At 35.6% G+C, this 13,202-nt stretch overlaps 1 protein-coding gene across 5 annotated transcripts in view; it reads left to right on the top strand.

Moving 5' to 3' along the window:
- Window positions 1-12,990, top strand: part of PDE4D (phosphodiesterase 4D) — a 387,174-nt gene extending 374,184 nt beyond the window's left edge. For all 5 annotated transcript variants that reach the window (XM_071580002.1, XM_071580003.1, XM_071580006.1 and 2 more), the window contains 7 exons: window positions 400-498; window positions 587-751; window positions 2,599-2,698; window positions 6,338-6,492; window positions 7,049-7,171; window positions 7,643-7,825; window positions 8,396-12,990. In XM_071580002.1, the coding sequence (XP_071436103.1) occupies window positions 400-498; window positions 587-751; window positions 2,599-2,698; window positions 6,338-6,492; window positions 7,049-7,171; window positions 7,643-7,825; window positions 8,396-8,803 (1,233 nt within the window). In that variant the 3' untranslated portion in view covers window positions 8,804-12,990. The remainder of the gene's footprint in view (window positions 1-399; window positions 499-586; window positions 752-2,598; window positions 2,699-6,337; window positions 6,493-7,048; window positions 7,172-7,642; window positions 7,826-8,395) is intronic.
- Window positions 12,991-13,202: the final 212 nt, after the last annotated feature.

The following is a 13,202-nucleotide window of genomic DNA, read 5'->3' as shown; positions in this document are numbered from 1 at the left end:
TACTTGAAGAGTGTTTCTGAGAACTAGGGAAAGTGCAGTAGAATTTAGCATCTCTGGAGGTTTTCTCCAGAGTGAATTTTTTTGTCAATGGGCAGTAAGATAGCAAAGTGTATCAGTTAAGCTCATTGAAGATACTGTATTATGTTTCCTTCTGGAGCAATGCACTTGAGACACTCTTTCCTGTTCAGTGATATAACATCTGAAAAGTTGTTAGATACAACTTTCAATATTGCAAGATTAGTTGCAGCAGCAGAGTTTAGCGCTTCCAAAGTTTAGCATGTAAGTTTTACCATGGCAAGGTTTGAATCTTTGTGGATCCTGTTTGTAATTGTTTTAGTTAAAAATTGCTGGAAGTTGTGTGTTAGGTTTCAACCTGTTTGTTGCTTGATCCTGCTGTAGGAACTAGAAGATGTCAACAAATGGGGCCTTCAGGTTTTCAGAGTAGCAGAGTTATCTGGAAACAGACCGTTGACTGTAATCATGCACACAATTTTTCAGGCAAGTAGGAGCAGTCACGTGGCTTTTTGCTTGTCTTAGAGATTTTTCTCTGCTTTGTAATCTCACTGTTTTCCTTTTGCTTTTATAGGAACGGGACTTGTTAAAAACTTTTAAGATTCCAGTAGATACATTAATAACTTACTTGATGACCCTTGAAGACCATTACCATGCAGATGTTGCATATCACAATAACATACATGCTGCAGATGTTGTTCAGTCAACCCATGTCCTACTATCAACCCCGGCATTAGAGGTAAACTACACTGAGCAGGAAAAGTGGCAGTTGTGAGAGAAGAGGACATATTGAGATCTTCTAAATTAAATATTAAAGATCTTAGTTTCTGCAACATTTTTTAAAGGAACTCTTAACATTTATTTCATGAATTCTTTTAAAGGTACTTTGTGAGGATCAGAGCTTATTTACATGTAAATTTTCTGCAGAAAATGTCACATCATGCAGATTTGTGCTGTTATAACCTATAACTTGATTATCACAGAATCACAGACTGTTCTGAGTTGGAAGGGACCCACAAGGATCATTGAGTCCAACTCTTAAGTCAGTGGCCCACACAGGGGATTGAACCCATGACCTTGGCATTATTACAGCCAGGTTTTAACCAACTGAGCTAATCTCAGTGGCCCACAATATATATTTTGTTTCCACCATCTCATTGTTAACCCTACATCCTGTTCTGTCATTACTTGCTAGGTGGGATTCTCACTAATCACAATTGGTGGAATTGCTTAGGAAAGATAGTGATAAAGTGGGGTTCCCTCATTAAGGCCTTTTGGTGTTTGTTTTGGATTCTGGGGGTATTTTTTTCATTCTGCATATTTATTCTGGTCCTAAAAGACTATTTTTGTATTTGTTTGTAGGACAGATTGAACGCATACTAAATGTTCCCTTGACTTTCTTTTTTTAAATTTTTTTTTCTCTTAAATATTTTAAAATTATTTGGGAAAAAAATTGGTATATTCTTTCCATAGAAATTCACTTGTTGAAAGTTCTTAAATCTCTGAGTAGAAGGACAAGGGGAAAATCTTTCCTTCTTTCAGCGCAGTTCAGAGCTTAATATAGCAAACATTGATATTCATCCCAGTGAATTGTTGGGAAAAGGCAGATAAAGCAAACAGTTGAAATGTTCATAATTTACAGAAACTCCATTTCAAAGTCTGTGTTTTGACTCTTTTTCATAATCACCAGTCTTTCATTTTACAGAATACATCTGCATTATCTTTTTAAAAAGAGGGATATAAGTGGACATTAAGAGTGTTGGCAGGTTTTGATCCTCAAAGACTTGGATATTTTCTTGCTCTCAAGAAGGAAGATTAAATAATGTCCTTAAAATACTGCTGGTTTCACCACACAGTTGAACTAGAAATTAGTAATAGTTTGTTGTTTTGTTTTGTGTTTTTTTTAGTGCAGATCAGGGTTTTTTTAAGGCCTTTTTCTCAGCAGAGCTTTAGCTAGTACAGTGGTGATGGTTTGCCCAGTGCCATTGCTGGTCTACACACTTTTGAGCTCTCCTTGATGACTTGTGAAAGCAATTATATAATGTGGGTGCTTCTGATGACAGGGGGCTAGGCTAAGTGACAATCTAAGTCCATTTGAATCCACTCTTCCTACCTTCCTAATAACCTCATGAAGATGGAAAATCAGTAAATGTTAAGTAAGATGACTTGTAATCTGTCACCATTTAAAGTACATCTTTAAAGTACAGGACAATACACTGGAGTTAAGCAGAAATATTTAATTTCAATTTGTTCTATAAGTTAGAAAACTGTACTTTAGTATCTAAGAAAAGTGGATTTGTTTATAGACAAAGGCTGAAAATACTTCAATTTTGACAGAATGTAGTGATTTTGTCAATATGAACTACAGATCACTCTACTTTTGCCAAACTCAAAATATTTATGAAATTCTACGTAACTGGTGATTTTACTGAAGGTTATGATAGCCTATGAATAAAGCCTCTCAAGATCATGGCATATTTCAAATGTGTTTTGCTTGTTCAGATCTAGATTCAAAGTAAAGTACTTTTTATTTAAAACACTTTTTCATTGATTAATGATTGTCATCTCTGTTTCATGATTTTCTAGGCAGTGTTCACTGATTTGGAGATTCTTGCAGCAATTTTTGCCAGTGCAATACATGATGTAGATCATCCTGGGGTTTCAAACCAGTTTCTTATCAACACAAGTAAGTTTGATATTCAACGGTTTTCTCAAAAATTTGCAACAATTCTGCACATGGCACCTTAAAAATACACAGTTTATGCCTTGTTTGCTTCTATTGGTAACTTTTCTCAGTAAAGAGATAGATATTTGTATTTTAAACTGGGTGTTCTTTTGCATTTCTTGTAACTTTAGAAATAATTTACATAGTGCCTTCTAGCAAGAAATACTAATGTATGAACTATAAACCTGGCATTGTTTCAATATATTGGATATGGCTTCTCCTGGAATATAGTTGATTTACAGTAAATAAATAAAGTTGTAGGAGAAAAATGAAGGAAGGTTAAATAAAAAGAAAACAAGAACAACAGAAAGCCCACATAAAAAAGTAATTGAAGACAGTACTTTGTGTCTATATTGGAAGCATATGAAATGACCAAGGATAGAAATTCAGAAAACAAGTTTCTTTCTTGCAAACAGACCGTCAGGCCCATTATTGTCTCTGCTTGAATGCTGTACTTGGCTTTTGATCTCTCACGCCTTGTGGACTGAATTTTCCCAACCTGTTCTTATGGACTATGGCAAACCTATTTTTTCTTTTTTTGACCCCAATGTCATCTCCAAATTTGAAACCTAGTGTACTTGTTCTGCATTTTTCAAGGCTGTTGTCTGCAGCATTGCCGGACTTCTCTCCACTTTTTAATCTTCTACTGAAAGAAAAACACTATTAGCTTCACTGAAACTGATTGTGGCGTGCTTACTGAATGGCTTGTTGCCTCAGGGTAACCTGCTTTTTATTTCATTGGTATAGGTCATTATTATCAGTGTAGTACATTGTAGGCCAGTAAAAGTTCCATCATACTGTGATTTCTTTTGCTATCTGACAACCTTCTTTTATGATAACTGACCCAGAAGTATAGAGTTGAAATAATGCTAATAATCCAAGCACAAAAGAAGAAAAAGCAAAAGAAATTGAAACATACCTAAGGCTGTGTATTGGACCCATTGGGTTGCACATTTATAGATGCTGTCATTTCTGCACATGGGTGAATATATTGCACTGGTGCTAAAATAGCCAAATCTGCGGTATGGTTCGAAGACGGGTGCTCCTCCTCTGACTCATTGCTGCTGTATATTCAAATAAGACATTCACTCCAGTTTAGTCTGCATTCAGTTTCATTTAGCTTAATGGCCTGAGGGCCACCTTATAATGAAATTGAGTTTGATGACTCATCTGCATGGAGGATTGGGGTTGACTCTAGAGTTTTTGTGCTTTATTGGTAACCAGTACACTTCAGGAGCATAGTATATGCAGAGAGTGGATCAAGCTTTATGCACAAAACAGTGTATAATATCTGAATTCTTAAGACTGGGCATATGTAAGTAAAGTTTTTTCTTTGCTTGCTTAATCAGAATTTGAGTATCAGGGTCTATTGGTGGCTCTGAGGCTCAGGTTTAGTGCAATGACTGGCTAAGTTGAAGGGTGAGTGGTGGTACATAAAGCTGTCACTTTTAGGCGGAGAGTTAAAATTCAGTGAAGATAGAAGTCATTCTGATGCTGATATTTAGAAGAAATATCTTGTTTTTCTCAATTCAGTTTTCGATAGAGGAGGCTTCTGTGTCAGTCAGGTAACATCATTAATTGGAACTACTCTTGCCAAGCTGAAAGAAATAGTGGGATATTGTCCCTTTTAAATTGTTCTGTGTACAGGGAAGAAACTGCAGGGACAGAGACAGAAAAAGACCACCTAATATAGGTCTCTCAAATCCAGAATTTTCCTGACCTCTAGTTTTGTTTTCCAGTGAACCTTGCAATGTATTAACATTTCACTAGAAAGTGTAGGAATACGTTTGTAAAAACCATAATAGACTTAGTTACTTGAGGTATGTACATATTTGCCATATTTTTGGCTTATTCTTTAAAATTAATATGGTGATTTTTATGAATATTATTTTCCTATTTAAAGTAACTATAGAGTTGTCAGAGAAGCTGAGCCCTCTTGAATGCTATTAAAGAACAAACAAATACGGATTATTTTTTTTAGCATCAGAGGAGATGCTTATTTGATCACTGTAACTCTGTCCTTCCAGAAAAATAGTCTTGAACCTTGGAAAGATTACCAGGGGGGAACTTCCATTTCCACATCCATTTCCATTCTAGCTGTGTGCATAGCTCCAGCACTTCCAAAGTATTTTGACAGTGTCAAGTGTTTTGCAGTTATGGCTCATCAGAAGGCTTTTGAAAGGAAGATAAACTATTGCCAGTCATGTTTGTAAGAAAAATAAGTCAGCAAGCTTTCTATGTGTTCTGTGAAAGATGAGGGATCATTTTGCATAATTCCTTTCTTTCTGCTTCTGCTGTTATAGTTTTGCCACCATTGGGATAAGGAAAGGCAGAGGAAGAGTTTCTTAATTTAACAGACTAATTTATTTAAGACAGGAGAGGAAGACACAAGACAAATAGATAATGAGATTAATGAAATCTGAAGATCAGAGCTTCTAGAGGCCTCCCATTGAGCCAGAGGCATTTTTAGACATAGCTGCTTTAAAAGAAGATAAATAGGACAAAGTAGAACAGACTGACGTATAGTTAGACTTCAGATAGAACAGCTGTAATAAATAGCAGTTAATATTGCACATGACAAGTATGATTGCATAAAAAGTATTAGGGTTTTTTGTGACAGATTCATTTACAGGCTGCATCTTAAAGTGTATACAAGCTGACTATATCATATTTCTGGGTGTAAGCTGAAGCTGTGCAGAAAGTTTTTGAGACTGCTTTTGTTTGTCAGAGCTCTCTGTTCAGCAGGTCTAAACTGACAAATGTAGACCTTATATGTGTGCTTTTGTACAGGTGTGGCTGGCAAGGTGTACATTATTATTCTTACTGCCATGTGGGGTGACCAAGTTAAGAATACTTCTGTTGCAGAAGGTAGCTTTACAAACAGGCACTGATCAGGCTTAAGGATGAGGAAGCAGGCAAGGCCACCGCTTGTATTTTTAAGCCACATGGTGTTACAAGGATAAGGCCAGAAGCATAGCTGTTACCATCCTACCAGCCTCCTCTCAATATATCCAGTTATCATGGACTAATGACTGTAGGCCTAGTACACTAGGCATCTCTGCTTCATAGATAACTGCATGATTTGAAAACCAGGATGTGTACCTGCTGCAACAGACCCACAGCAAAGCCTCAGTGTGCATAGCCAGGTCTGAGTGCTAGAATGCTGAAACTTCACTTAACAATAGGTGTTGTGATGGAGGGAGGCATGTAAAGAGAACACGTCAGAGTGTGTTTTAGTTGAGGTGTGTTTATGCATGTATTATGCATATGATATTTTCCAATTGACTGAATACAGATATGAAAATGTATTCTGAAAATTACCTTCATTGTATTTTTTCTAACTTGACACTTGATGCACATGTACATGTGTTACTGCAAAGCTTTTTCTTTATTTTCCTCAACATGCTTTGCCTTGATCTGTTAAGATGTTCAGTCATTAAATTCTGTAACTTTTGATACTGTGTAAACTACAGGGAGGCTGTTTCTAAAAAAAACCTGTAAATCTTATGATTGTAATGAATTTGAAAAAAAAAAAATTCTTGAGGGATTTGGTAGAAGCTCAGACTTCGGTAACATTCTGCCCGGCAATTGCTATTGCAGATTCTGAACTTGCCTTGATGTACAATGACTCATCAGTACTGGAGAATCACCACTTAGCTGTGGGTTTCAAGCTGCTGCAGGAAGAAAATTGTGACATTTTCCAGAATTTGACCAAGAAACAGAGGCAATCGTTAAGGAAAATGGTCATTGACATCGTGAGTTCTGCTTGAGACTCCATCTTCCACAGAGCTAGTAAATTGAGTAATAAAGCATAGAAGCATTTTATGAAAAATAAGATGTAATTAGACATGTAAATAATGAAGTAAAAGTTTGAATTTTTATCAGGTCTTACCCAAACATGAATGGTGGGTTCTTTTAAGTTTCAATAACCGTCAATACATTTTTAGAAGGTATGTGATTATGTCTCAAGCTGTTTTTGTATTGACATGTATGTCATTCCATCAGCACAGTTAGAAATTTGCTACTGAATTGATGGTGAATCTAGGCTGATCTGATAATTTTGAACAATTCTGAACAATCATTTTATCATGTTCTTAAAATAACTAAAAGGAGAACATACTATTAGGGAAACTAATGATATACAGAGCTCAGACTTTTAGCATGTATTCAGACACAGAAGATATGGGCTCCTCCCAAAACTGTTTATTTAACACTTGAAGATTTTTTTTAAAGAAATACAGTGGTATAATTTACATCGTGTTCTTTTTTTTGTTTGTTTGGTTTTTTTTGTTTTTGTTTTTTTGTTTCAAGGTACTTGCGACAGATATGTCTAAGCATATGAATCTATTGGCTGATTTAAAAACTATGGTTGAAACTAAAAAAGTGACAAGTTCTGGTGTCTTACTTCTTGATAACTATTCAGACAGGATTCAGGTAAGAAAATGCATCTGCAATGGTCATTTCTATTAATTTACATACTTACTAACGTTCGCTTTCCCCTTCTCCAGTATGAATTAAATAAGCTGTCTGTTCTCGCACTATGATTTGCGACTTCCCTCAGTTTCCTCCCTGTGACATGGTCTGAGTGATTATCTGAGAGAGTAATGAAGTGCTAGAATAGTTCTGGACTAAATGAGGTTTTGACCTTCCCTTCAAATTATGAGTATATGATTGTCTTTCGCACAAAGATCTCCTGGCCTTTATACAGGCAGAAGCAGCAGAAGCAAGGTAATTCATGGGTATTACTGCAAGTGTGAAAAAGCACATAAGTTTTTGCTGTTTAGAATAAATCTTTCACTATATGTATTTTCAAGATTCTGTTTCACAGTCACCAGAAGTGTAAATGGGAAAAGGTGCTGCTGTTATCCAGTGTGATTACATCACAGGTGTTCAATCTATTTTTAGGTTCTTCAGAATATGGTGCACTGTGCAGATCTAAGCAATCCAACCAAGCCACTCCATCTATATCGCCAATGGACAGACAGAATAATGGAGGAATTTTTCCGTCAGGGAGATCGGGAAAGAGAGAGGGGAATGGAGATAAGTCCCATGTGTGATAAGCACAATGCATCTGTAGAAAAATCACAGGTAATTGATTTAAGTAGACAGTTAAACATTTTGACGGAAAAGAATGGTACATAGCCTTGTTTTGACTAATTTCTGACTGCACTATTTCCCTTTTTTCCCCACTGAGTTAATTCATCTCTTGAGGAGTAAGTGAGGGGACGTGAGATTTTTACTGTGAAAATATAGTGCATATAAGTGTGTTTTCTGAAGGGATTCCATCACTGTCATGACCTGCAATGCAGCATAGATGTCAAAAGAGCTTATTGTACAGCTCCTCATTAGGGTTTCTTTCAGAAAGAGAATTAACTATAAAGCAGCTGTTAGGCTCACAAGATGCAGTAGAGTTGTTTGGAATGAGCAGTAAACTTTGAAATAAACCTTGTCCAACTTCTTCTCCCAATAGACCTTAATCACAATTTTGAAATGTAAAAGACCGTATTTACTATGTAAACTAGTATGGTTTCCTTTCAGCCAAGTTTAAGGGTGATGTATCTAGTGTGTCTTACAAGCATTTTACTTCTCATACTTTGCATGCCTTATAAGCATAATTATTTATTTGTGATTAATCATATTTTTTATTGTTTGGAACAGGTGGGTTTTATAGACTACATTGTACATCCTTTGTGGGAGACATGGGCAGATCTTGTTCACCCAGATGCCCAGGATATCTTAGATACACTGGAGGACAATCGAGAATGGTACCAGAGCACAATCCCTCGAAGTCCCTCTCCTGCACCTGATGAACAGGAAGAGGGAAGGCAGGGTCAGACTGAAAAATTCCAGTTTGAACTGACACTGGAGGAAGATGGTGAGTCAGACACTGAAAAGGACAGTGGAAGTCAAGTAGAAGAAGACACCAGCTTCAGTGACTCCAAGACTCTTTGCACCCAGGATTCAGAATCCACTGAAATTCCTCTTGATGAGCAAGTAGGGGAAGTAGAAGAGGAGGAGAACCAAACAGAACCTTGTGTGGTAGAAGATCGTTCTCCTGACACGTAACAATGAAGATGCAGTCTCTTTCTCTCTTACTCTCTCCCTTTATTTTCCTCTTTCTGGTGTTTTGTTTTGGAGTTTTTTGGAGGTTTTTTTTTTATTTAGGTAATGGTTTCCAAAGTGTGTCATTTACTACAACCATGGTCGCAACTTGCTGTCATCTGCCAGGACGATTGTTGATCAAAACTGATGTTGATGACTCAGTTTGGCACTCAGGAATATTGTAACCAGAATTTTCACCTCCATGGCATCAGAAAGCAGGGGGAGAACATCCATAAACTATATTTTAATAAGGTCTCCATTTGGCAGATTCGATTAAATAAAGCAAATGTTTTCAGAGGAGTACCACCTGCCAACTGAATGTTGGTGTGCTTTGATAATTTTTGAATTCATTGTATTTCACAAGCAAAGCATTGGATAATATTCATCTTGAGAGGAAACAGACAGAAAACAAATTGAGGTTCCTACTGGAAAACAAATTCAGATAAATGATGGGACACAACATGATTCTGTTACCAACAGGAAGATGAGCTGTGAAAATTGCATAATTTTCTAATTTCAAGTCTTCCTGAGACATGACTGAAAAGTGTGACCCAGTGGGTTGCACTGACCTCTCCATTTTGTATAATATGTGAAAGAGAGATCTTTTGTAGCGCTTACTTTTATTAAATATACCTAGGTATTATATTTAAAAAAAACACTTTCATCTGCCACAGTTATTTTTTTCCAAAGAGTAACTTGCAAGTTTTCAGTACAAATCTGTGCTACACTGGATAATACTTCTAGGATTTTTTCTTTACTTTTTTTTCTTTTTGGTACCTTAGAATCTCATTGTATTGTTGAGCTGTAAAAGTTTATTATTTTATATATTAGTGAGTTCCATGAACATCCTTTGTGTTACATGAAACTTATTGACTGTGATAGCTTTTTTTTGTTTATTTTTCATCACAATTTTCCTAAATGTATTAGTGGACTTACATAATGCTTTTGCCCTCTTAGTGGTCTGATTCTGCCAGTTCTGTCTTATCAAAAGAAGTGGTTCTGTTGATAGCAACTGTGACCACTAACATTAAGATTTACAGAACCAAAGCCTGTAAAAAGGGTAATTAATTGTTGTCACTACAAAAGTAGCTCCCTTGCTATACTAATAAAATTTGTTCCTCTGAAACATGGTTTTTCAGACTTTTTGGCTTGGAGATACAAAGTGCTAAATCAGAACAGACTAATACAGTGTATGAAATAATTATTCTGGTGATAAAAAGCATTAGTGTAATATTTAGAATTTTGACTCAGTAACTTTCAATCTGGGTAGCTATCTAGTTAAACCATTTGCCAATCTGAGATGTGTACAACATAAAAATAATGATTAGTGTTATTTTTTCATGTCTTTATTGCAAGAAGAGCCAGATCATTCTTGTCTTTTTGTGTTATTAAGTACATAAGCAATGCATCAGCAGAGTTGTAGTTTACTCATATTCTTTCAATCTTAGATCTTTTCATCCTTTATCCAGCTTGTGCTAAAGGAACCCTGCCTTTCCATTTGATTGGTACTGAAAGCTTCCATAACTTGGAAAGCTAAAGGGAGGAAGGAATTTGTATTTGTCGTTTTCTAGTCCTGTTTCTTTGTCACATAAAAGAAGAAAAAAATGTATTTCCTACACTTTGTTCCTCATTAAAATTGTAGTTTTGAGTGTAGAAGATGGGAAATAGTTGCATAGGGAGGCTATCAAGCTCCCACACTGTCAAATTCTGTTAAAATGACAATATCAAGATTATTTCTTAACAAAAGATGAGAGCAAGAGCCATTATTTTCCCTTTGGATTAATTTTGTAGCAAATTTGCAGATAGGAATACCGGAGCTTTTAAAGTGACAGGGATCTAGAATAAAAGCATCTTTCAAAATAGTTTGCTAATAGTTCAGCTATTAAATGCATTTTGCATTCTTCTATACCCAGGTAATAGTTTTCTCTACCGTTAGCCCTCACAGGGCCGTAGCACAGAAGATGCTAAAGCAGGAAAAAGAATGAAGATAACTCATGGGGCTTTCATCTTCTTTTGACTTTTTTTTTTTTCTTTTCTTTTTTTTTTTTTTTGGTAATTTTAAATAGTCTTTATTCTTCATTTCTTCCTGAACCTGACCTGTCTAAAAATCCTTTCAGTCCCCAAGAGTGCCTGGAACCTCAGTAATGGAAAAGCAATATAAATTCCAGAATAACCAGTAGGACCTGGAAGGTTTTGTATCTGCACTAATTGAAAGTAAATAAACATAAGACCATATTGTGACATATACACCTATACATGTGGACAATCATAGAAAATTATATTATTTCTTAGAGTTGGGGATATAATGCACTGTACAATCTTTTTTTTTTCCTCTTTGCCAAAGTGTGCTTTAGCATTGTACACTGCTTTAAAACAATACAATTTACAAGTGGCTTTATGTGTTGTGAATATTTTTGCCATAAGAAAATGCAGTGAGTGGATATTGAGTGGGAGGAAAAAAGAAAAATCACCTTGTTTATAACAGTACACTTTAGCTTGCAAGTTGCTGTACTCAGTAATGCTGTATTTAAATTCTTAAATTGTTTGTCATTAAAAAAAGATAATGAAAGAATATCGATAGAACAAATAACATTCACAAGTTTAAAAAACTTGAATGAGATGGATTTTATAGAAAGCTTTGACAGTTCTTTCAAACGCATTATTTATTTTTTGTGCCATGCATTTTTCTCACCAAATGACCTTACCTGTAATACAGTCTTGTTTGTCTCTGTTTACAACCATGTATTTATTGTAATGTACATATTGTAATGTTAATTGTAAATTATCAGTTCTTATTATAACATCATCCTTGTCAGGGTGGTGTTGCTGTATTTAGAAACTCTTGGTGAGAGAATGATTATTGTGTATACATATTCCTTGTACATTTTTTCTCCTGTAATATATTCAATGTCACCATAGAGCTTGTTTATGGAAGATTCAAGAAAAGTATAAAATACATAAAGATATATCAATTAAAAAAAGCTGCAGGTCTTTGGTCCCAGGGCTGTGCCTTAACTTTAAACAATATTTTCTTGTTTTGCTGCATTTGAAAGTAAGGTAGCCTTGGGGCTAGGGCTGGGCATTTCTACCATGTTTTTAGTTGCTAACTGATGGGGGATACTCTTATGAGCTAATACATGTGATACTACAATAAACTTTCATTCTTGACCCTCCTGGAAGTTTGAGCTTTTCCAGACTTCTGGTAATGTAATTGTATTGTCTCTCGTATTATCTTTTTACAGCCTGTCATTGGGGATTATTGCAGCCATTTTTTGTTCCTAAAAAAATAAATAATTGATGCTGCATTTCAGTACTGAATTGCACTGAAACAGCTTTGGAAAGCATCTCTAATAAGCATTTGATTCTAATGCATATTGGGAAATGGAATAATGAGAATTGAAAAGGTATTACTTGTACACTTTTACAATTGTCTGTAATGTCTCTTCTTTAGTAGCACAAATTATCACTGTAAAAGCAGAATCCGTAAAGTCGGACAAAAGACAAATTCAGTCTTGGAAATGCTTTCCAACACCAACATTAGTGTTACTAGTAGCCAAAGTTTTGTTTTATATAGGTGTAGCTAAGGCTTTGTACTGGTGTGTATAGCATAATGCACTAGCTCTACAGAAGAGCAGTAAACCATTAGATCTTTCAATAACACTACTATTAGGTTTGCAGGTTGGGCTGAGCATCTCTTGCTGCTTGACGTTACTCCAAACTACTGAGAGCTGGTATTGAATTTGCCAGAGTGAGGTAAATACCTCTCCTCCATTCCAGTGATGCCCAGCCCTTGTAACTTGCAACTTCTCCATGAAAGGAGAGATTCCTTTTCAAGGGAAAAAATAATCTCCTTTTTGACACAAACTGTAGATTTTAGCAGCCCTGGCCCAAAGGAAATTGAATGCTTTTGTTTTATATGGTATAAAAGGGACACTATAACAGAAATCCTGAACAATTTCTTGTTACTGTTTTAATTTGGTATTTTCTTTGGGGATGTCTTGAGAGTGGCAACTCGTGTGAACATTGCACATGGCTATTCTTTCACTGGTTTCTTAGCCTCTCTTACAGCCAATGGGATAGTACTGTACATCAATACCTTCATATGAAATTTTATATGCAATGGAAATAAAAGCATGTGTTGATTCTGCCTAGTTACTGTATTTGATTTTTTCTTTTTATGTAAGTTAACTTTCTTTACATGCATCTCATAGTTTTGACATCTTAAGAGAAAATATATTTCCAGAATACTTTGATTACCATATTTTTGTCAGAATAGTGTTTTGCATAGGTAATACAAAATAAACATGTGAGCAAAGCATGAAAGTCATTCAACTATGGTATTTCTTACAGTAGTCTAATCCAC

Source organism: Pithys albifrons, chromosome Z (genome assembly GCF_047495875.1).
Source record: "Pithys albifrons albifrons isolate INPA30051 chromosome Z, PitAlb_v1, whole genome shotgun sequence".
NCBI classification, from domain to species: Eukaryota; Metazoa; Chordata; class Aves; order Passeriformes; family Thamnophilidae; genus Pithys; species Pithys albifrons.
Note: the sequence above shows the minus strand (reverse complement) of the source record. Positions and strands in the feature narration are given on the sequence as shown.